Below are 23956 nucleotides of genomic sequence, written 5' to 3' on the forward strand. Positions count from 1 at the left end.
ACCAGGGGGCGCCAGTCGGGCCCTAGCAACCCAGGGTCCCGGGGGTCGTGTGCGGTGACTTCCCCGCGCCCGTCTTCACTGTCGCCTCCCCGTGTGAGCGTTGCTGCGCCCTTTCGGGTCCGCGGAGGAGAGGCGGGAACCGCGGCCGTCCGGACGGCGCGGTCGGTCCCTCGGAGACAGCTGTTCTCTCGGGTGGCCGTGGGGGGCAGCAGAGGGGACGGCGACAGGTGCGGGAGCCCCTCCCCGGGGCAGAAGTGGGAAGGCGGACTCCGGGGTCTGTTCCCAGGCTGGAAACCGCCCCCGCCCCCCAGGCAAATCCCCCCGAGAGGCCGAGCCGGCGCCGGGTCTGCAGGAGGAAGCGGCCGGAGACAGTGCGATTTCACGCGGCCTCCGGGGCTCGGGTTCCCGAGCCGGGTACATGAGTTACGGGGCTTTGCGTCCCGGGGAAACTGAGGTGGCATGAACGCTGGGCTCAAAAAACAACCTCCCACTCGAAAAATAGAAATACTCACACTCCGAAAGGGGGAAAAAAATCCCTCAAGTGATCCAACCGGCTAGGGGAGTTGAGTGATTTGGTTAATGGGCGAGGCCAGCTTTCTGGGGGCTGGGCTTCGGAGCGCTCTCCCTACCCGCATTCGCTACCTTTCCCCGGCCTGGGGACATTTGGAATCTTGATCTCCTCTTAACCATCTCCGGGGGAAATTGCTGGAGTGAGACCCCTCCTCGACCCTCTTAGCCAAGCTGCGGGCCGGCGGGCACGCTTGGGCGGGTGTCCCGAGCTACAACCATCAGGACTCCAGCCTCGCACGGGAGGGGGCGCGGCCGTGACTCACCCCCTTCCCCCTTCCCTCCCTCCCTCCTTCCCAGACAGACACCCTCCCCTGCCGTCCCGCTCCGGACTCCGACTACGGCTCCGGTTGCAGTTTGCAGCCTCCGCTGCCGCCGCGGCCACCTATTTGCTGGCTGTTCAGGTGGCTGTCTCTTCGATGTCCTCCTAATCTTGGGGCCCCCGGGCCAGACTCGGCTGGGCTCCCTTCACCCTCCGCTGGAATCATGAGGGCGATTGGGACTCTGCAGGTGCCTGGGCTTCTTTCTCAGCCTGGCCCGGGGTTCCGAGATGGGCAACTCTCAGGCAGGTAAGCCGCGCGGGAGCCCCAGCAGCCTGGAAGCGGGGGGCGCGACCAGAGCGCTCGCAGACCCTGGGCAAGGAGTTCGGGTTCTGACGCTTTGAGCTGGGGAGTGCGATACCGGGTCTGCTCGGACCACCGAGGAGGGGACGGTGCGTCTAGGTTCTTGGAGTGGGCTGGGCAGGGACTGCATTCCTGGATGCCTACCGTCTTCCCGGGGCGTCGCTGACCCTCTAATTGGTCTTATTCTGATCTGGTTGGTGCTGAACAGTAGTTCACCCCTTGAGAGCCTTGGGAGTGGGGCGAGCAGGGACCCTTCTTTAAACGTATGGAGCCTTGCCTTGAAGGGTCTCAGTTTACTCTCAAGTTCTCTGGCCCTCCCACCCCTTCCCGGTTTCAACAACCCCCAGTTTTCGTTGTTTTGCCGACAGGGCGGGGCTATGCAAGGGTTGGAAGTTGTTGTTTTCTAATGCTGGAAAACAAGAATGGCACCTCCTCTTCCGTGAGTGGGGCTGTCCTGAGAAGGCTGAGTTTAACCTGAGGGCCAAGTCCAGGTGACATCAGTGAGAGGTCTGGCAGAGGCTGGCTTGGCTGCCTGCTATCCCATAAGATAAGTGGGTCCCCAACTTAACCAACTTCTCTTTATCAAGACCCAGGTTAATTAACATGTTGGGCATCTATCCCGTTCTATACTATTTCCAGGGTATACACCCTAAGCTGGAGCTATGGGGGAAAGGACAATCAGACCTATTTCTCTCTGCAAACTGAGGTCACCTCTCCCTCCCACTTTCTGAACTTTCTACTCTGTGAACTGGCTCCTAGACCCAACTTCTGCCCTTCCCCCATTTGGTGCCATCTGAGCCCGTTACTACGAGTGTCTGGGACTATGGACAACTCAAGAGCGCTGGAGTTTGTATCGTTAAGAGTCCTGTTCATCTTGCCCCCTCCCCCGACCCCCAGATCTCAACTAGGGGTTGGCACAGTCAGCGCCCCTTCCCCAGAGTGGGAGTGGGAGAAACCACCTGTGCTTCCCCCACAGTTGCTGGGCCTAAATTTAGCCCCTGGGATCTTGGGATGTGAACACTCCCAGCTGGTGGAGGGGGTGGTCCGGAGACTGCAGTGGGAGGGGTGAGGGGAGTGACTGGATCACCGTCCCGTGTGACGGTGCCCCCACCAACTAGGAACCCACGAGTCCAGGATTCCCACTCAAGAGGCAGGGAGCAGGCTTGCTGGGTTCTCTACCCTTTATCGCCATCCCCAGCCTCTGGGCATCCGGCCCTGTCTCAAGCCTTGTATAGCCCCTTTGTCCCCTTGTGTGTGTGGCTCCAGCAATAGAGGGGAGGCTTCTGAGGGCTGGAAGTTCTTGGTCTGCGCAGTCAATGCTCTCTACAGAGAAAGGCTCTGACTTTGAGCCTTTCCTCTTCTGTGAGCACAGTCCACCCCACCCCACCCCCACCCCCACCCCACCCCCAGTTCTCACTGCTTCCTTTACTGTGCTCCCCAAGTTGTCTGGTTCCTCCTAGGTAGTTGTTTATGCTCCCATCCTGCCCAGGCCCTTTGCCCCTGTTTGTGAAATATGGACTTTACCCTCGGGGTGGCAGGTAACTGACACAGACCGGCCGGGCCTTGCAAAGCACAAGACACAGAGTGTGCAAGACATTGTGGGCAGGTGGGATGGACTGGCCACTTGTAACACTCCCCATTACCGGTCCCAGGGGCAAACAATATATATATTTCTGCACCAGGGTAACCGTGTACATGCATGCGTGACAGTATGCACGCACAGGTACACATCACCTCCCTATGCAGATATCTTAGCTCCTCCCCTATCTGAGGGAAGGGTTGGCACCTTAACTTGGAAGAGGGGTGTCCTGCCAGGAAGGGGACAAGGGTGGGGCTGTTCCAGAAATGACTTACCTTCCCAGTCTTTTATTTCACCCCCAGGACCCTGGAGTTCCCAGGTTCCTCTGGGAGCTTCTAGCTTGTTTATGCCTCCTTGCTGGAACTGGCTCACTCCTTCCATCAGGGAGAGAGGCTAGGGAAGAGAATCTAGAAAGAAGGGCTCAGACAGGACATGTATCCAACAGGAGAAGCTGGGGCCTCTGACTCTCTCTCCCTCTGTTGCCTCCTGAGCTGCCTCAGGGAAGGGTGGTTAGAACAGGTGGCTGGTGGGGTACCCCTTACCCCACCCTACCCATCTGCTCTTACTACACCAGAGGAAAGATACTTAGAGCTCCTGGGAGGAAAGTGAAAGCCCAAAAACTGAAATAGAATGGCCTCTCCCCTGGGCTCTCCCCTGCAGTGTCTACTGGGGGAACCCTCTTTAGTTAGCGGTCTCTTTAAAGAATCCTTCCGACAATGAAATTGGGAAGAGGGCTTGGGAGTGGAGGCTCTGTTCTGTCTCTCTTTAGGCTTCTCTGTTTGGTGAAAAGCACTTTAGGACTGCACAGGGATGCCGGGGGTGGGGGCGTGGGGTGGGGGCGTGGGTAGCTGGAGCATGTTGGCTTAAGGGAAGGGAGTGAGGAGGGAAACCAGAGTTTAGGAAGGGGGAGGCCGCCAGTTCCTTATCGTCCAGCTTTAAAGACAAAGCTTCCATTGACCCCCCCCCCCACCCCATTACCAGGGTTTCTCCCTCCAGTGAGGTCACTTTTCTGAGCCCAGAGCTCCAGGGTAAGGGGGGTGCTACTGAGGATGGGGTGTCTGAGGCAGGGTGGGGCAGCCCCCTCCTCCTGGATAGAATTGCTTCATTGTGGGCTGAACTGTGGCCCCAGGCACTGCCCCCACCCTCTGCCCCCATCCCACCCTCTGTAGACACAATAGGGGCTGTGTGCTAGCCCCAAAGAGAGGTTTATTCCAGGGCCTAGAGAGAGGCAGGATGGGGGCAGAGAAGGTAGTGCCTTAGTGGAGGAAGAGAGGGTAAATGCTCCCTGCCTAAAGAGTATCCTTTCCAGGGCGAGGAAAAGTCCAGCATTTCTTCCTTCTGTATTAACCCCTCAGTGCCCACATCAGTGCCCCAAAGAGGTACAGTGGGGACTCCGATGAGGAAAAGTACACATTTCACCTTTCCACATTGTGAGAAGCAAGGGGGCCCTTGGAGGCCTGGAGGGCAGGGGTAGTAACTGGAGCAGGGCACTGAGAGGCTTTCCTGGAGGGCACACCCAGCTTACCTATGTGTCTCACCTCCACTTTTACAGTGTGTCCTGGGACTCTGAACGGGCTGAGCGTGACCGGCGATGCCGACAACCAGTACCAGACGCTGTATAAACTGTATGAGAAGTGTGAGGTGGTCATGGGTAACCTGGAGATCGTGCTCACAGGACACAACGCTGACCTTTCCTTCCTGCAAGTGAGTGTCCCCACTTGGTCCCTCCTACGCTTCCCATAGAAAAGGTTTTCCCTTTCTGCCATTCCTAAGACTTAGTAGTTCTGGTTGGTTGGTTGGTTTTGGTTTTTCTAGACAGGGTTTCTCTGTGTAGCCCCTGGATGTCCTGGAACTCACTCTGTAGACCAGGCTGGCCTCAAACTCAGAAATCCGCCTGCCTCTGCCTCCCAGAGTGCTGGGATTACAGGCGTGCGCCACCACCAACCACCCGGCTGATTTAGTAGTTCTTAAGGCTCAAACCTAGAGAGACAGTGACTCTCGTGGTGGTGATGGTAGGGTGTCCTGGTCCTATAACCAGGGGTGTGTAAAAGCTGGCCGCCAGAAAGGGACAGAACAGGTGGTGTTCTGTCGGTTAGTAAGCGACCTGAGGGCCCAGAGTCACCTGGAGAGGTGAGGAAGGGACTCCCCAGCCTTCCTCCTATTCTGACTCTGGGAAGAGATGGGGGGGGGGAATATAGATCTGTCCTCATTTCTGTGAGTTGTCTTTGCTCAGCAGAGTGGCACAGTACTGTGACAGCATACTCCCTACAAATCGGGGAAGGAACTCAGAGCTGGGGTTAGAGCTCAGTGGTGAGGTGCTTGCAGAACATACATGAAATCCTAGAATCAGTGTGCAGTATGGGAGTCGGAGGGGAAACGAAAGGAAATTCAGGGAGGCTGGACACGGGATTGGTGTCAGGCGGCAACGATGATACACCGGTAGAGAGCATTTACCAAACATTCAGGTCCTCATGTGGTGGTGCACGCACGCCTTTGATCCCAGCACTCGGGAGGCAGCGGCAGGCAGAGCTCTTGAGTCTGTGGCTAGCTAGCCTGGTTTACAAACAGTGAGAAACCCGGTATCGAAAACAAACAAACAAACAAACAAATAAGTTGAAGATGCCCCAGACCTTTGTCCCTTTCACGGCTGTGTTCTGCTCTGTCACAGTGGATCCGAGAAGTGACAGGCTACGTCCTCGTGGCCATGAATGAATTCTCTGTACTACCCTTGCCTAATCTCCGAGTGGTCCGGGGAACCCAGGTCTATGACGGGAAGTTCGCCATCTTTGTCATGTTGAACTACAACACCAACTCCAGCCATGCTCTGCGCCAGCTCCGATTCACCCAGCTTACTGGTTAGTTCCTGACGATCCCTTCTGGTCTTGCCCCTGAGCCTTCCTGCCGATAGGCACCTCCTTGGTGATGACCCAAGACGGCTCACTCTAAGTTCTTCCTGGGTGCCCACTACCTTGGTGTCTTAAAGTCCACTATTCTTTAAGCAGTAGAGAGAGGGTTGCAGGAGGGAGCTGGGGGCACCTGCTCCAGGAAGGAGGGACCTTATGTGATGGCGGGGTTGGACTGGGAATTAGATCTATTGGTAACCCTCCTTCCCTGGAATCTTACCATTGCCCCAGCCAGCTGGAGAATGTAGGGGTTAAACACAGCCTGGGCACTCTCTGCTCTCCCTGTCCCAGTTGCTTAGAAAACACTCAGGTAGGCCTAGGGGATTGAATCAGGACGTCCTGCCCCTCCCCCACCGGCTAAACCGGATCTGCACAGGTGTCTGAGGAGGCGGGAGTTTCTTTGGCCTGACTCCTCCTCCTTGAGGGCCAGCTTTTCTCGAAGCCTGAATCTGATTGGACTACCTGCGGCTGAGTGCTATTTTGGATTGGCGGGAAGGTGGAAGGGGAGTCACGCCGGTAGTCTTCAGCCTGTCGCTTCTCTTCCCACCACAGAGATTCTGTCAGGGGGCGTTTACATTGAGAAGAATGACAAACTTTGCCACATGGATACAATTGACTGGAAGGACATCGTGAGGGTTCGAGGCGCTGAGATAGTGGTGAAGAACAACGGGGGGAACTGTAAGTGGATGCAGCTCACCGCGCCGCAGCACACGGGAGCCACTCCTTTCCCATCCCTACTGCATTCCCTCATCTGATCCCACCTTCCCCGGGCTCCTCAGACCGCGTCAGAGCCTGCCAGCCAGGTCCGTCCTGGAACCCAAACCAGTGTATCAGGAAAAGAGGCAAACGTTGTCTTGTGTGCTAAGGAGACAGGCCAGATCTTTGGGCTAGCTCCCTGCTGCTCTTGCCAATATACTCTCTCCCAGCTGGCCTGAGCTAGCCTACTGCTCCTGTCCACAGAATCTGCTTGTCTGGAAGGAACGAAGTTCCTGGGATGGCACTGGGCTGAGATTGGCATCTGCCCCAGTCCCGCCCCTTCAGCTGCCCAGTGGGTAGTGTGGAGGAGTAGCCCCACCCCTTGTTGACAGGTTCACTTGAGCCCAGCCCTGCTCTCCAAGGGCAGGGAGGGACACTGCCCAGGGCTCTTGCTTCCTGGGATTGAGGTTCCTCTGTGCTGACATCATACCCTGTTGATCCAAGCAAGCCTTTCTCAGCTCTAATGGGCCTGTGTGTCCTTTCGCTTCCCAACCAGGTCCACCCTGTCATGAGGCCTGCAAGGGGCGATGCTGGGGGCCCGGACCAGAAGACTGCCAGATATGTGGGTTTGAATTTTCTTCTAAAAAATTAAAGCCCACACCGTCCCATACCCATTACCCATGCGATCCTGCCCGTGTCTGTCCGAACACTGAGAATGAGCGATGGCGTCTGCGTTTATCCCTGATCATCGTGTGTTCTCTCCTAGTGACCAAGACCATCTGTGCCCCTCAGTGTAATGGTCGCTGCTTTGGGCCCAATCCTAACCAGTGCTGCCACGATGAATGTGCGGGAGGCTGCTCTGGACCCCAGGACACAGATTGCTTTGTATGTAATGGTACCATCAGCCTGTGCTCTGACGCGGGGTTACAGGCTTTGGGGAGGAGACGGAGTCTATAGAAAATAGAAATTCTAGGAGTCTTTTATATTCCCAGGCCTGCCGACGCTTCAATGACAGCGGGGCCTGTGTACCCCGGTGTCCAGAGCCTCTTGTGTACAACAAGCTAACGTTCCAACTTGAGCCCAACCCCCATACCAAGTATCAGTACGGAGGAGTCTGTGTTGCCAGCTGTCCCCGTAAGTGTCTGGGGGCCGGGGGGGGGGGGGAGAACTATAGATTCAACACAAAAAAATTTGGTATACTAAAGGGATTAAGTTAGGTGATCATTGGGGGGAAACCTAGATGTGATCACGTGACCTCACCTAGTGCACCGCCCCCCTGCCGCCAGACTTCTGGGAGGGGTCACTTGGAACAACAAAGAACTAAGAGGCCTGGAGCACCTTGGTTGACAGTGCTTGCCTAGTAGTGTGTGTGAAGCCCTGGGCTTGATAATTCCAGTACCACAGACACTGGGTGCCATAGTGTACTGTGATACCAGCACTCTGAGGTAGAGATGGGAGGAGGATGAGAGACCAAGGTCAACCTCAGCTACATGAAGAGTTTGATGCCAGGACTAGAAACATGGCTCAGCTGCTGAGACCAATTGCTGCCCTTCCAAAGGACTCAGTTCTTAGCACCCATATCAGGCAGCCTATGACAGCCATAACACTAGTTCTTGGGTATCTCATACCTATTCTGGACTCCTTGATACCAGACACAAATGCACAAATGTGGTAGACATAAATATATGCACACACATATATGTGTATGTATGTATTGTGTGTGTATGTATATTGTATGTATATACTTACATAAAATAAATAGGAGTAAATCTTTTTTTATGAAAACCATCTTCTTTTCTTTTTTTTTTTTCTTTTTTCTTTTTTTTTTTTTTTGGTTTTTTGGATTTGGTTTTTCGAGACAGGGTTTCTTTGTGTAGCCCTGGCTGTCCTGGAACTCACTCTGTAGACCAGGCTGGCCTCGAACTCAGAAATCCGCCTGCCTCTGCCTCCCAAGTGCTGGGATTACAGGCGTGGGCCACCACTGCCTGGCCGAAAACCATTTTCTAAAATGTATTTATTTTTATTTTATTTTGCATTGTTGTTTTATCTGCATGTATTATGTCTTTGTGAGGGTGTTACATCTTGTGATAGGTCTGAGCTGCTATTTGGGTGCTGGGATTTGAACCTAGGTCTTCTGGAAGAGCAGTCAGTACTCTTAACTGCTAAGCCATCACTGCAGCCTCTTCAATCTTCTTCTTCTTCTTCTTCTTCTTCTTCTTCTTCTTCTTCTTCTTTTTCTTCTTTTTTTTCTTTTTTCTTCTTTTTTTTTCTTTTTCTTCTTTTTTAAAAAGGGGGTCACTTGAGGCCATCTTAAGAAAAAGAGACTAATTTGTAGGACATACCTGAGGAACCCTAAGTTATAGGTGGGGCAAATCCCAGGGCAGAGTGGAAGGTGCAGGGGGCACAAAGAAAAGGGCGGGGGCACAGGCGGGGTGGGGTGGTCAGTGGTTGTCTCTTACTCATTTCTAATGGTGTTCTTTTCTTTCCTAGATAACTTTGTGGTGGATCAGACATTTTGTGTCAGGGCTTGTCCTCCTGACAAGATGGAAGTAGATAAGAATGGACTCAAGATGTGTGAGCCTTGTGGAGGGCTGTGCCCAAAAGGTAAAGAAGTGAGGGGTGAAGAGGCAGGGACTGAGGAGAGCTTACAGCCAGCTTCTTCTATGAGGTGACTCAGAACCCAGCACTGAGACTGCTCTGTGTTTGCAGCCTGTGAGGGGACCGGCTCTGGGAGCCGCTACCAGACGGTGGACTCCAGCAACATCGATGGGTTCGTGAACTGTACCAAGATCCTGGGCAACCTGGACTTCCTCATCACTGGCCTCAACGGGTTAGAGATTCTGCTTTTTCACCCTAAATCCACAGCCCTATCCACCACATGGTTCATTTCAATGACTTAGATTTCTACATTCAGCTGACTAGAAATATTAATCACGGCCAGGTGCATGCCTTTAGCCCCAGTACTCAGGAGGCAGAGGCAGGTGGATCTCTGTGAGGTTGAAACCAGGCTGGTCTATAGTGGGAGTTCCAGGACAGCCAAGGATGCATAGAAAATCCCCTTCTTGAGAAACAAAAACCAACCAGACAAAAAAAAAATCCAATATAGAAATGTAAGTCAGGAAGTCTCATGGGGCTTAAAGGGCCCAAGAGAATCCATAACTCCACCTCCAGCTGGAGCTTGCATCCTCAAGGACATTCCCCAAGGTGCTCAGTCTTACCCTGAGAAGTGACAAGGTTCAGGTGTCCAGACCCGCAGTGGTTAAGACCATGCACCATTCTTCATCTGTAACTGCTACAATGTATCCAGCCTCAGTGGGCACCTGCATAAACCCGCAACTGAGAATAATAAAAACCATTGTCTATTTTTCACATCATTTTAATTTTATTTTTATTTTATGTACCTGAGTTTTTTTTGCCTACATGCACATGTCTGTGCACCAGGTGTTTACCTGGTACCCACGGAAATCTGAAGAGGCTGTTGAATCCCCTGGAACTAAAGTTACAGATGGCTGAGTCAACCCTAGCCTACTGCAAGAGCAGCCAGTGTTCTTAACTGATGAGACATCTTTCCAGTCTTATCTGGAGATTAATTTTTCCTAGTTTTTGTTTGTGTATGTGGACATGTATGTATGTGTATATGTAGACCTGTGTGTGTGTGTACATGCATGTATGGGACATACAATCATGTACTACAGCAAGTATGGGACTCAGAAGTCAGTTTTTGGAAATCTGTTTTCTCCTTCTCCCCTGTGAAGCCTGGGATTAACCCGATCCTAAGGCTCTGCCAAATCAACTCTCTCTGCTGAACTAGCTTGGTGGCCACCTCTTTTAATTTTTTTAATGTAGATATAACTTTAAAGGGGCATTTCAGTTATAAAAATGATGTATTTTCCATACATACTTTGCCTAGATTCCCCTAATAGCATAATATACATGCTTTTATTTAATTTTTTTTTTTTTTGGTTCTTCATAACAGGGTTTCTCTGTAGCCCTGGCTGTCTTGGAGCTTGCTTTGTGGACCAAGCTGGCCTCAAATGCAGAGAACCACCTGCCTCTGCCTTCCAAGTCCTGGGATTACAGCCAAGCACTGCTATACCCAGATACATAGTTTTGTTTGTTTTAATCATTTCTCTCTTTTCCTCTTTATATACATACCCCTCATCTTAATTTTGTTTTTGTTTTCTTTGATTAAATAATATCTATGCCGGGTGGTGGTGGCGCACACCTGTAATCCCAGCACTCTGGGAGGCAGAGGCAGGCGGATTTCTGAGTTACAGGCCAGCCTGGTCTACAGAGTGAATTCCAGGACAGCCAGGGCTACACAGAGAAACCATGTCTCGGAAAAAAAACACCCCCCCCAAAAAAAAACCAGAAAAATTAAATAATATCAACTGGGCGGTGGTGGCGCAAGCCTTTAATCCCAGCGCTTGGGAGGCAGAGGCAGGCAGATTTATGGGTTCAAAGCCAGCTTGGTCTACAGAGTGAGTTCCAGGACAGCCAGGGCTATACAGAGAAACCCTGTCTCAAAAAAACCAAACGCCCCCCCCCCCAAAAAAAATCTTCGCACACTGTAGCCCAGGCTGGCTTTGAACTTGCCACCCTTGTTTGTCCTCTCAAGTATTAGTGTTGGGACTATAGGCATGTGCTATTATCACCTCTGCCCTGGTGTGTTTGTTTTATGTACATGGATGGTTTACCCGCGTATGTGTCTGTGCACCATGTGCATGCCTGGTGCCTGAGACCAGAAAAGGGTGTCCCAGTGTTTGCAGCTGGAGTCGCAGACAGTTGTGAGCCACCATAGGGGGTTGTCAGGTGTGCATGGCCACCGCCACCCAGCTAGCTCAGTCGGTAGAGCATGAGACTCTTAATCTCAGGGTCGTGGGTTCGAGCCCCACGTTGGGCGGGTAATTTTGCCCAAAAGAAGTGGTCAGAAGTCTGGAGATTGGAAAGGATTAAGAAAAAAATTGGCAGAGGTCTGACAAAAAAAAAAAAAAAAAAGTCAGAATTCTAGGTGTGCATGGCCAGTGACATTACTGGCTGTGTCAGCCCTCGAGTATTCCTTTTCTTCTTGGCATAAGATGATCCAGGCCTCAGTATATTTATGTCCCCCCCCCCAAGTTCCCCTTCCCCACCACCAGCATTTCTCCAAGGAGTTCTGTTTCCTTAGGTGAAGACTGACTGAGGCTGTGTTAGTAATGCTGGCTTAGCATGGGCAAGGCCCTGGGTTTTATCCCTAGCACCGAGGAAGACATTGACATTTAGAAAACATGTTTTGAGGTGCGGTGTATTATTACCACTGAGTCATATCTCTCTCCTTTGTTGACAAGTTTTTACTGTTCCCTTAGTGACCCCTGGCACAAGATCCCTGCACTGGACCCGGAAAAGCTCAATGTTTTCAGGACAGTCCGAGAGATTACAGGTGAGGAAGAGAGCAGGCTTCCCCTGCTGGAAGGAGCAGGTGGCACATATGGGCACACCTTACAGTTTAAGCACTTAAGAAAAGTCACACTTGTGGGGCTTGAAAGATAGCTCTGTGGTTAAGAGCACTGTCTGCTCTTCCAGAGAGCCTGAGTTCAATTCCCAGCAATCACGTGGTGGCTCACAACCATGTGTAATGGGATCTAATGTCCTCTTCTGGTATGCAGACATACATGCAAGTAGAGCGCTCATGTATAAAATAAATAAACTCTTCAAAAAATGGAAAGAAAAATGAAAAGTCTTATTCCAGAGGCAGGTTACTGAGAACCTGGTGCAGGGGTTAAGACTCTGTTTATACACCTTTCTCCTACCCTCAGGCTACCTAAACATCCAGTCCTGGCCCCCTCACATGCACAACTTCAGTGTTTTTTCCAACCTGACTACCATCGGGGGCAGAAGCCTCTACAAGTGAGTACTGGGTGTGAAGGTGGTAGCATCCCTAGACAGTGAGGTGGGCATCTTGTTATGATATACAGGGTATTTCTCAACCAACGGGCCCTAACAGCCTGCTAGCGTAGTGGGGGAAAGGCAAAATGTCAGGGTAATCCCAGATGTGGTTAATTCCAACACCGACAGGAGGTTCACCAGTTTGGGCCAGAGAGCAAGTTCCAGACCTGCCTCAGTCATATACCTGTTTCAAAAAACAAACCTACCAGAAAAGTTAATTCCCTCTCCACAGGTCTAACTTAACCTGGAGCAAATTTGTTGAGTGAAAGTAAGCCCCCCATCCCCCCCGCATGTTTAATTTTCCCTTTGTGGTTTGTCTTCTAATTCCGACTCCTTATTCCAGCCGAGGTTTTTCCTTGTTGATCATGAAGAACTTGAACGTCACATCTCTGGGCTTCCGGTCCCTGAAGGAAATTAGCGCTGGGCGTGTCTACATAAGTGCCAATCAGCAGCTCTGTTACCACCACTCTCTGAACTGGACCAGACTGCTTCGGGGGCCTTCGGAAGAGAGACTTGACATCAAGTACAACCGGCCTCCGGGAGAGTGCGGTGAGAGGAAGGGTCTCCCGGGAGTGAGAACAGGGGTCGGGGCGGTGAGAGGATTCAGAAAGTAGAAGAGGTTTGAGGAGGGGCTGTGAGAGGGGAGGCCAGAAGGAAGAAGCCTTCAGAGGGCTTCGTGGGTGTCCATGGAGCCTTCCTAATGTGTCTGTTCTTTTCCAGAGGCCGAGGGCAAAGTGTGTGATCCGCTGTGCTCCTCTGGGGGATGCTGGGGCCCAGGCCCGGGTCAGTGCTTGTCTTGTCGAAACTACAGCCGGGACGGTGTCTGTGTGACTCACTGCAACTTTCTGCAAGGGTACAGTGGGGAGAAGGCCAAGAGGGTGGGTGGGAGTAAGGCCCAAGGATGGATGGAGTAGTTCAGGTTATTTATTTAATGTACATGCATACACCATAGCTATCTTCAGGCACACCAGAGGATCCCATTACAGATGGTTGTGAGCCACCATGTGGGTGCTGGGATTTGAACTCAGGATCTGTGGAAGAGCAGTCAGTGCTCTTAACCACTGAGCCATCTCTCCAGCCCTTTAGTCTGAGTTTCTTTCTCCCTTTCCATCTCCTTCCCTCTCCCTCTTCAGCTCCCTCCCGCCCCTCCTTCCAGCCTACTCTGTAATCCTTTTGCCTTAACCTTTTAAATGCTGGGATTATAGCTATGAGCCACCATGTGTGTTTGAGAGAACAACAGACAGAGAGACAGACAGGCAGGCAGACAGGCAGGCAGGCAGGCAGGATCTAGGTCCTGACCTAGAACTTACTATGTATACCAGACAGGATTCAAAGAGCTCTTCCTGCTTCTGCCTCCCGAGTGCTGAGATGAAAGGTGTGTACCATCACACCTGACCCTCTCTGGCTTTCTTGTTTGCTGCCCTGCCTGCTTGCTTCTGTTTTAGACAGCACCTCACTCTGTAACCCAGGCAGGTCTTGAACTCAGGGAAATCGTTCTTCCTTAGTCTCTAAAGTGCTGGGATTACAGATGTAAGCCGTCTCACCTGACTTTGTAGGCATCTTTCTGCTCGTGTCTTGGTGGGTGTGAAGTAGAAGGTCTTCATTGCAGGTGAAGGGGGTGAAGGGCAGAAGTGATCCCTCCCTGTGTCCCCCACTACAGGGAACCCCGTGAGTTTGTTCATGAGGCTCAGTGTTTCTCCTGCCATCCAGAATGCCTACCCATGGAGGGCACCAGCACGTGCAATGGCTCGGTATAGTAGCAGCCTTGGGATCTGCAAGGGAGATGGGGAAATACCAAACTTCTGTGTCAGCCCAGGGAGGTCAGATAGCCCTGGAGTTTGTACATGGAGGATGCCGAGGGGATGGGCCGGCCCTGACTGGAATTAACCCTGGCACTTCATTGTCAATTCTCCTCCTCCTTCTACTCAGGGCTCCGACGCTTGTGCACAATGTGCCCATTTTCGCGATGGGCCGCACTGTGTGAACAGCTGCCCGCATGGGATCCTAGGTGCCAAAGGTCCGATCTACAAATATCCAGACGCTCAGAACGAGTGCCGGCCCTGCCACGAGAACTGCACCCAAGGGTCAGTGAAGGGATGAAAAAGAGGAGGGGCGAGCGAGGGAGAGGTTGGGAGCCCAGACTTAGGGTGTGGCGCGGCAAGAAGACGGGTTGACTACTTAAGACTCACTCCCAGCTATAAAGGACCGGAGTACGCCATACTTAGGAGAAGCTGGGATAACATTGGCTCAGGAGTTTCCTTCAACAGAGGCTCACTAGTGAGCCAGACCCGGAGGATGAAACTATCAGGAAGGATGGGGTGGAGTCCCCTCTGTTGGGGGCTAGGATTGGGGCTTCAAGACGGGATGCCACAGTACGTTCGTTCTAAAACAAGCTTTTATGTATGGAGGTTCTTAGACTTGAGTCTCTATTGTCTTTGAAACTTTTTTTAAAGATTTATTTGTTTATTATATGTAAGTACACTGTAGTTGTCATCAGACACACCAGAAGAGGGCATCAGATCTCATTAAGGATGTTGTGAGCCACCATGTGGGTGCTGAGATTTGAACTCAGGACCTTTGGAAGAACAGTCGGTGCTCTTAACCGCTGAGCCATCTCTCCAGCCCGAAACTTTTTTCATCTAATTACTTTTCTTCACTGTGAATGTGGGAACTGTGTGTGAATGTGTGCTTCAGTGTGTATGTGGAGATCAAATGACAGCTTGAGGAAGTTAATTCTCTCCTTCCCTTGCATGGTTCCCAGGGATCAAGCTCAGGCCTTCAGGGGTGGCAGTGAGTGTAGTCACCTGTTGGTGGCCCAGTCCTCTATTGTCTACTTACTGTCTAAGAAGGGGGTTTTCTTTTCTAGGTGTAAGGGACCAGAACTACAAGACTGTTTAGGTCAAACAGAGGTATTAATGAGGTAAGATCGGCTTGGAGATTGTGGGATTCGGGAATGTTTGGGAGAAAGGTCCAGGGAAGAGCCATGCTATTCATTCTGCCTCTTAAATTTTTGTATGTATGTGGTTTTGTGGGACCGTGAAAGGTACTCTCACAAAACCACATACAACTGGTTGAGCGAGGCTTACTCCAGAGACCCAGTAGAATATCCTACAAGGGACAAAACCATGAGCCATGCCTGGACTTATGTCTCCGCACCAGTTGCTTGCCTAGTTCCTCTGGAGGCCAGAAGAGGGCGTGAGATATCTTGGAACTGCAGTTATGAATCTATGAGCCATTATGTAGGTGTTGGGAATTGAACATAAGTCCTTCACAAGAACAGCTAGTGCTCTTTTGTTTTCTTTTGTTTGGTTTGGTTTTTTGAGACAGGGTTTTTCTATGTAGACCTGGCTGTCCTGGAACTCACTCTGTAGACCAGGCTGGCCTCAAACTCAGAAATCCGCCTGCCTCTGCCTCCCAAGTGCTGGGATTACAGGCGTGCGCCACCACCGCCCGGCCATCCAGTGCTCTTAAATGCTAGCCTCTCTCCAATGGCCTACTCTGCCCTTTGAAATTTTATTTTTTAACCTGGTGATGGTGGTACACACCTTTGAACCCAGTACTCAGGAGGCAGAGGCAGGCAGATCTCCAAGTTTGAGGAATAACCAGGACTACAAAGAGAAACCCCAGTCTTGAAATAACAGCCATGTAAATAAAGAATATATTGAATAAAAAAAAGAAAAACAAAACACAAAAAGATAAAAAATAAATAAATAACAGCCACAAAAAGAATTTTTTTATATTTTTGTTTATTTTGTTTTTGTAACAGGGTGTCACTATATAACCCTGCCTGGTATGAAACTTGCCGTGTGAACTCCAGGGTGTCTGATAACTCACAGACATCCTCCTGCCTCTCTCTCCCAAATACCATACCGGGATTAAAGGCGTGTAACACTATACCTACCTTTAAAAAGTTATTTATTTTACTTTCTACGCATGAATAGTGCCCGGATGAATATGTGTGCCACTTGTGCCTGGAGCTCAGCGAGACCAGCAGAGGGCGCTGTATGCCCATGGATCTAGAGTTAGGATGGTTCTGAGCCACCATGTGGGTTCAGGGAACCAAACCTGGGTCCTCTTTAGGAGTTCTGAACTGCTGAACCGTATCTCCAACATCCGCCCCCTCCACACACACACACACACATACACTTTAAATAATATTTGTTACTTATTCTTTGGAAATGTAATATAGTTACGCGACATCTCTTGATCAGACCAATCCACCATTTTCTCCTTCCTGCTTACCCTTGTGCTCCCACCCCCCTTCCTGATTGCCTGTCCTCTTCATTGTTGTTATTAATAACACTCTGGGTTCATTTTGTGTTACCTGTATGCGTGGGTGTGGGACTGTCCACTAGGGGCATTCTTCCCTTTTATATATGCACTCCTCTAGCACTTGGCTCAAGAGGCCCGGCTTCTCGCATTCTCTTCCTAAATTAACTTACACTGGCTTAAAAGGGGAAGCCCCGGGTCTAAGTCGACCCCTTCAGTGCTCGTGGACATTCGTAGAAATGGATACTAACTCAGATGTACACCATAGAAGCGACATTTGCGAAGCTACTGTAAACACAGGATGCTGGCCTTTTCTGTATCCCACAGCAAACCCCATCTGGTAATAGCGGTGACAGTGGGACTGGCTGTGATCCTCCTGATTCTGGGAGGCTCTTTTCTCTATTGGCGTGGACGCAGGATTCAGAACAAAAGGGCTATGAGACGCTACTTGGAGCGGGGTGAGGTGAGTGTTTATTTAGCTTTACTCTGGCAGGCATACTTTACAGTCTGTTCCCAGGGGACAGTGAAGAACCTTGGTTCTCTTTCCCTGGAGAGGATGGTGTGGAGCTAAGGATACAGCTCAGTATGCTGATGTAACATGTATAAGGACCCAGGTTCAGTCCTAGCAACACACATGTACACATGCACATATATGTACATGCCAGTCCGAGGAGCGGGAAGATGGTCTCATCTTGTTCTTGCCAAGTGCCACAATCTGAAGAAACTGCTTTCCTTCTCTGCGGATCAGTTTATGTACCTTAGATACAGGTAGCATTCATCCTTCCATGGTGATGAGATAGTGGTCACGTGTGAAAGCTTTGGCATTTGGGTCCATGGCTGTAATTCTGGCATTCAGCCAAGGCAGGAAAGAGTGCCCTGAGTTCAAGACAACTCTGATCTACACAACAAGCCCTCATCTTAGAGGAAAGAGGGATAGAAAACAAGAACCAGCTAGACAATGGTGGCGCAAGCCTTTAATCCCAGCACTTGGGAGGCAGAGGCAGGTAGATTTCTGAGTTCGAAGCCAGGTTGGTCTACAGAGTGAGTTCCAGGACAGCCAGGGCTATACAGAGAAACCCTATCTAGAAAAGCCAAAAAAAAAAAAAAGGAAAGAAAGAGAGAGAGAGAGAGAGAGAGAGAGAAACAAAACAAAACAAGAATCAACTTTGTATGAAAGGACTTCGAGGTGGGGCACCACCATATCTCCTCTGCTCCCTCCTCCTACACAAAAGGAAACCAATCCTCTTGACCCTTCTCATCAGCACAGCTTCTTCAATCTTACTGTTCCTGAAGGGTCTGTTGTCCCTCAGTGAAACTTTGAAGCTTTCCAGGACTAAGGACTCCTCTTCTTACCCTGGGCCCTGAGCTCTGCTGCCCTTGGCCTCCCAGGGGCAGCAGGTGGGACTAGGTTTGCGGGAGTGGGCTTTTCTGATCATCTCCTCCCTGTCCGCTCCTCAGAGCATCGAGCCTCTGGACCCAAGTGAGAAGGCAAACAAAGTCTTGGCTAGAATCTTCAAAGAGACGGAGCTGAGGAAACTTAAAGTCCTTGGCTCCGGTGTCTTTGGAACTGTACACAAGGTGAGTGACTCTCTTCCCAGTCTGGAGAAGTGGGGACAAGATGGCCAGGGAAAATGGGAGAAAGATTTTGGCAAGAGACTGCCTGAAAAGAGTGATTTTTTTTAAACCTCCCTCTACCCCAAACTTTCCAGGGGATTTGGATTCCTGAGGGTGAATCCATCAAGATTCCAGTCTGCATTAAAGTCATTGAGGACAAGAGTGGGCGGCAAAGTTTTCAGGCTGTGACTGATGTAAGTTGAAAGAAGGGAATTCTTAGCTGGGCAGTGGTGGCACACACCTTTAATCCCAGTACTTGGGAGGCAGGCGGAGTTCTGAGTTTGAGGCCAGCCTGGTCTACAGAGTGAGTTCCAGGACAGCCAGGGCTATACCCTCCCCCCCCCCAAAAGGAATTCTTTATGCCACTAGAAGAGAGGCAGTGTTGGTTCTGGACATGTAGGCATATGATCTTGTGTTGGCAAATAGTGTGTTAGATCCATCTTAGGCATGAGTGTTAGGGGACCTCTGGATTGGGTGTGCTTTTGCGGAGTATATGCGAACCCATTACTTCCTGGCTAACACCTCTTATATTTTGCAGCACATGCTGGCCGTTGGCAGCCTGGACCATGCCCACATTGTACGGCTGCTGGGCCTGTGCCCAGGGTCCTCTCTGCAGCTTGTCACTCAGTACTTGCCTCTGGGCTCCCTCCTTGATCATGTGCGACAGCACCGTGAGACACTGGGACCACAGCTGCTGCTCAACTGGGGAGTACAGATTGCCAAGGTGAGGGAGTCAGGGCAGGCCTGTGATAGCAACCGCTTGGCTGGGGAAGGTCGGTTGGTCGGTCAGTTGGTCGGTCGGTCGGTCTGGGTCGAGGTAGGGGGATCAAGGGTTTGAGGTCACGAGAGCTGTCCCCAGGGTGTGGGCTGCTGCTATAGCTCAGCGGCTGACTTCCCCAACCCTGAGACCACCTCCTCCTCCAGGGCATGTATTACCTCGAAGAGCATAGCATGGTGCACAGGGACCTCGCGCTCCGGAATGTGATGCTCAAGTCACCGAGTCAGGTCCAGGTGGCAGATTTTGGCGTGGCCGACCTGTTGCCGCCAGATGACAAGCAATTGCTACACAGTGAGGCCAAGGTGAGGTGACAGCGGCCGGAGTGGGCGGGTGGTGTGAGCGTGGAATACAGAGTAGTCGAGGGGCTCTTTCTGGGAGAAGTAAATGAGTCGTGGCAGATTCAAGGGGAGGGAGCTGAGGATGATGGAAAACTTAATTCAGGGAGGAAAAGGGTGATGGAGAATTTGGGTTTTTTTTTGTTTTTGTTTTTTTTTTGGTTTTTTTTGTTGTTGTTGTTGTTTGTTTTTTGTATTTGGTTTTTTCAAGACAGCATTTCTCTGTGTAGCCCTGGCTGTCCTGGAACTCACTCTGTAGACCAGGCTGGCCTCGAACTCAGAAATCTGCCTGCCTCTGCTTCCCAGAGTGCTGGGATTACAGGCGTGCACCACCACCGCCCGGCAAACTTGGGGTTTTAAAATAAGAAAACTTGTGAAAATTAACGGGTAGCACCTTTATCTTTAATCTTCAGACTCCAATTAAGTGGATGGCCCTTGAGAGTATCCACTTTGGGAAATACACTCACCAGAGTGATGTCTGGAGTTATGGTAAGCACCCCTATGTCATCACCAGCTCAGGGTCCCCCCTTTTGTGTCTCCTCTTAGGAACTATATGCCCTTGTAATCCTTGTATTGAAGCGAGGCCAACCCTCCCTTCCCTTCGTGCCTGTTATCTATTTTTTGTAATTACTACTTAATTTCTTCCTGGGTCAGGTGTGACAGTTTGGGAGTTGATGACCTTCGGGGCAGAGCCCTACGCAGGGCTGCGACTGGCTGAAATACCAGACCTGCTAGAGAAGGGAGAGCGGTTAGCACAGCCCCAGATCTGCACCATCGATGTCTACATGGTCATGGTCAAGTGTGAGTCGCCTGCTGATCCTAGCGTTTCTAACCGACTCCCTCCTTTCTCTTCTTCCCTGGCTCTGTTCTCTCTTCCGGCTCAACCTCCCACATCTTCCCTCCCCACCCCCCCAGGTTGGATGATTGATGAGAACATTCGCCCAACCTTTAAGGAACTGGCCAATGAGTTTACCAGGATGGCCCGTGACCCACCCAGGTATCTGGTCATCAAGGTGAGTAGGGGCCAGAGGGTGTCAAAGTCATTTAGGGGAAAAGACTTAGGGAGAACTAGAGAACTAGAATCCACTTCAATGGACTTCTCCTCTGCAGAGAGCCAGCGGGCCTGGTGTACCTCCTGCGGCAGAGCCCTCTGCTCTGAGCTCCAAAGAGTTACAGGAAGCAGAGCTGGAGCCCGAACTGGACCTCGACCTAGACTTGGAGGCCGAGGAGGAGGGCCTGGCGACCACACTGGGTTCTGCCCTCAGCTTGCCTACGGGAACGCTTACCCGGCCACGTGGGGTAAGATATCTGCTAAGGGCACCAGGTTCTGCTTCATGGACCACCATGAGCCCACTCAGAACCACCACCTATCCGCCTCCACACTGAGAATTGATTTCTTCCTTCCTTTTAACCCTTTCTTTTCCCATCCTAGAGCCAGAGTCTTTTAAGTCCCTCATCTGGATACATGCCCATGAACCAGAGCAGTCTCGGGGAGGCTTGTCTGGTAAGATGTGCTGGCAGAGGGTCTAATGGGCTTGGAAGGGGTTATAGAAATATGGAGCTCTTGTTCCTCATCCTCTCTCTCTCCCCATTCCCCTCCTTGCTCGCTCTCCTCTACTCCTCTACTCTCTCTCTCCCCCCCTCTCTTTCTCTGCCTCTGCTCCCTCAACTCCCCTCCCCATGCCCTGAATAAGCTCTATTCTATACGAAAAAGAAAAAGATGTTTCAAATCTTGTAGGTTTAATAAGCATCCTGCAACAGAGACAGCCCTCCCTGAGCAACTGCACCTCCCTCTAAGCCTTTACATTTATACACTCTGTCTAATCCCTTGTATTGCTACCTGTGACTTTCCCTCTTTAGGATTCTGCGGTTTTGGGGGGTCCTGAACAGTTCTCACGTCCCGTCTCCCTGCACCCGATTCCACGGGGGCGTCTAGCATCGGAGTCATCCGAGGGCCACGTGACGGGCTCTGAGGCCGAACTCCAAGAGAGAATATCAGTGTGTAGGAGCCGGAGTCGGAGTCGGAGCCCACGGCCACGTGGGGACAGTGCCTACCATTCGCAGCGACACAGCCTGCTTACTCCTGTCACCCCGCTCTCCCCGCCGGGGTTAGAGGAAGAGGATGGCAATGGTTACGTCATGCCAGATACGCACCTCAGAGGTACCCTGCTCTTCCAGCATTTCCCTCAAATCTTCTTCTAGTCTTTGTCTCCGAGTTCCCCTTAGTACTTTCATCTTCTCTGATGACTCACTCACCCCCATTCCTTCTGGTTGTTTCTATGGAATTCTTAAGAATTTCTTTCAACCACAGGTACATCCTCCTCCCGGGAAGGCACCCTTTCGTCAGTAGGACTCAGTTCTGTGCTGGGTACCGAAGAGGAAGATGAGGATGAGGAGTATGAATACATGAACCGGAAGAGAAGGGGTAGCCCAGCTCGGCCCCCGAGGCCTGGCTCCCTTGAAGAGCTGGGTTATGAGTACATGGATGTGGGTTCAGACCTCAGTGCTTCTCTGGGCAGTACACAGAGTTGCCCACTCCATCCCGTGGCCATCGTGCCCTCTGCTGGCACAACTCCTGATGAGGACTATGAATACATGAACCGCAGGCGCGGTACGGGTGGCGCCGGAGGGGATTATGCAGCGATGGGGGCCTGCCCGGCAGCTGAACAAGGGTATGAGGAGATGCGAGCTTTCCAGGGGCCTGGACATCAAGCCCCCCATGTCCGTTATGCCCGCCTCAAAACTCTGCGTAGTTTAGAAGCCACTGACTCTGCCTTTGACAACCCTGATTACTGGCATAGCAGGCTTTTCCCCAAGGCTAATGCCCAGAGAACTTAACCTCTACTTCATGAGACTCTTGGGGACATTTGATGGCAGCTAGTGCCTCTCTGAGGGTACCCTTCCTCACCGTCTCTCTGAGGTCCCACCTCCATTTCTCCAGTCCTACACAATGCCATCCATTTCTTGGAGACTCTCAACATATCCTCACAAACTTTTGCGGTACACAGCCAGCTGTGTCTGTGCACGCTCTTCTCAGCCCTAGGAAAGAGAAGGTTCCCTTTGTATCTCCTCTCCCAATCCCGCTCGCTCCTCAGCTTCCTCAGGGAGACACCCTGGAGATATGAAGGATTGCTTCCAGACCCTTTCACTCAGGCTCTTACTCACTGGGATTAGACTTTCTTCCCCATCAGACTCCAAAGAAGGGGAGATCAAACAGAAGAGGAAAGTAAACTGTTATCTATGAGACTTTTAATCCCAGGGGAAGATTGAGAGAAGCTTAATGCTTTGAAGAGTAAAGAGCAGACACCAGGAACTATGACCTGAAGGTGCACTGTGAGCCAGGCGTCTTCCTGCTGAACTCTGCCTGCATTGTCTCAGTTACAATCTTTCCGGTTTTGTGAGGTAGAACCCACCCTGTTTCACCAATATGGAGTCTTTATGAGTGTTCCAAGAAGTATTTTAGTTGGTATACAAAACTGAATTCTGTGTTCAGTGGCTTTTCCATCTTAACTAAGAACTTCTCATTATTTTTAGTTTGAGGTGCCACAGCAGAGGTTGTACTGATTTTTCTATTTTTCTAATTTAATGGATTTGTTATTATAGACATTACCATATAATACCCCCCCATGTGAAGTCAAGAACTTCCACCTTTTCTCAAACAAACAACAAAAAACACTCCTCTTTGACACATCTGAATTGTCAGCATGACAACTCTTGCACTTTGGGCCCATTTTTAGGTAAAATGAGAGTCTTTGAACACAAGTACTATATGATATCGCTGTCAGTCAATCTCATAACCAGGCAGGTGGTTAAGTGACCAAAGAGCAAATAGGTTATTCAGTGTGGGTGCACTAGGCAGAGGGATGATTCATCCACCAAGTGGAACAGGAAAGGGCGGCTGTGATTTCATCATGCTGCTCGGAACGGGTTCTATGTAAACTGTAGGGATTATTTATTTCAGGAACTTGTCGTTCAGCATTTTCAGACTGCAATTGATCACAGGTTACTAAGACTGTGGACAGCAAAACCTCAGAAAACGGGGGTTGAGCCTTGAAGAAGTAAAGCCACAGGTTCAGGATTCAAAATCTTCCCAATTCCCATGCCTGTGCCCTTACTATAAAGTGGGGTGTGTGTGTGTGTGTGTGTCTGTGTGTGTGTGTAACTATGTACCCCAAGATAGCCTGGAACACTCAGCAATCCCGTCTTCACCTCTCAAAGGCCGTGGCAGCTACATGAGTGAGCTACCAGACTCCTTTTGTTTATGCACTGAATCAAGCAAATGCCGCCAGCCACATTTTCCTCCAGGCCTCTCATCTCAGGAAGGAGTGGACACAAGGAAAAGTAACTGGACATTTCTGTACACATTGCAGATATATACTCCTTACAAGCCAATTCACAAAGGATCCAAGACTCATTTTAGGAGCTATTCTCAACCAGTAATGAGAAACTTCTGGTGAGATAGAGGATCCAACTTCAGACCTCAAGTCTTCCTGGATGGGAACTGGGGGTGTAAAGGTCTTCTTGTACCATTAAAGTTTTTTGTTTTGTTTTTATACGTGTCCAAATAAAAATGTCAACAATGTTTTCTTGGTTTGTTTTTGTGGGTTCCTGTAAAGTGAAAAGTGCAGGAGACCATCTCTTTGCTTTACTTAACAATGGGTGGCCTC

General features: G+C 50.8%; 1 protein-coding gene and 1 non-coding gene across 2 annotated transcripts; both read left to right on the forward strand.

The window, feature by feature from the left end:
• Positions 1 to 937: 937 nt before the first annotated feature.
• Erbb3 (erb-b2 receptor tyrosine kinase 3) lies at positions 938 to 23871 on the forward strand. Its single transcript, XM_052165720.1, is given in 29 exon segments — positions 938 to 1080; positions 1082 to 1136; positions 4322 to 4473; positions 5438 to 5624; positions 6225 to 6350; positions 6925 to 6990; positions 7135 to 7253; positions 7361 to 7502; positions 8859 to 8972; positions 9078 to 9198; positions 11714 to 11787; positions 12164 to 12254; positions 12637 to 12842; positions 13014 to 13146; positions 13954 to 14044; positions 14223 to 14377; positions 15160 to 15213; positions 16890 to 17025; positions 18021 to 18140; positions 18272 to 18370; positions 18715 to 18900; positions 19101 to 19256; positions 19703 to 19778; positions 19944 to 20090; positions 20205 to 20302; positions 20400 to 20588; positions 20722 to 20793; positions 21150 to 21450; positions 21601 to 23871. Coding segments are annotated over 29 exon segments (4020 nt in total). The 5' UTR covers positions 938 to 1053; the 3' UTR covers positions 22128 to 23871.
• Trnak-cuu (transfer RNA lysine (anticodon CUU)) lies at positions 11199 to 11271 on the forward strand. Its single transcript has one exon. It is a non-coding gene; the product is annotated as a tRNA-Lys (tRNA).
• Positions 23872 to 23956: the final 85 nt, after the last annotated feature.

Source organism: Apodemus sylvaticus, chromosome 20 (assembly GCF_947179515.1).
Source record: "Apodemus sylvaticus chromosome 20, mApoSyl1.1, whole genome shotgun sequence".
NCBI lineage: Eukaryota > Metazoa > Chordata > Mammalia > Rodentia > Muridae > Apodemus > Apodemus sylvaticus.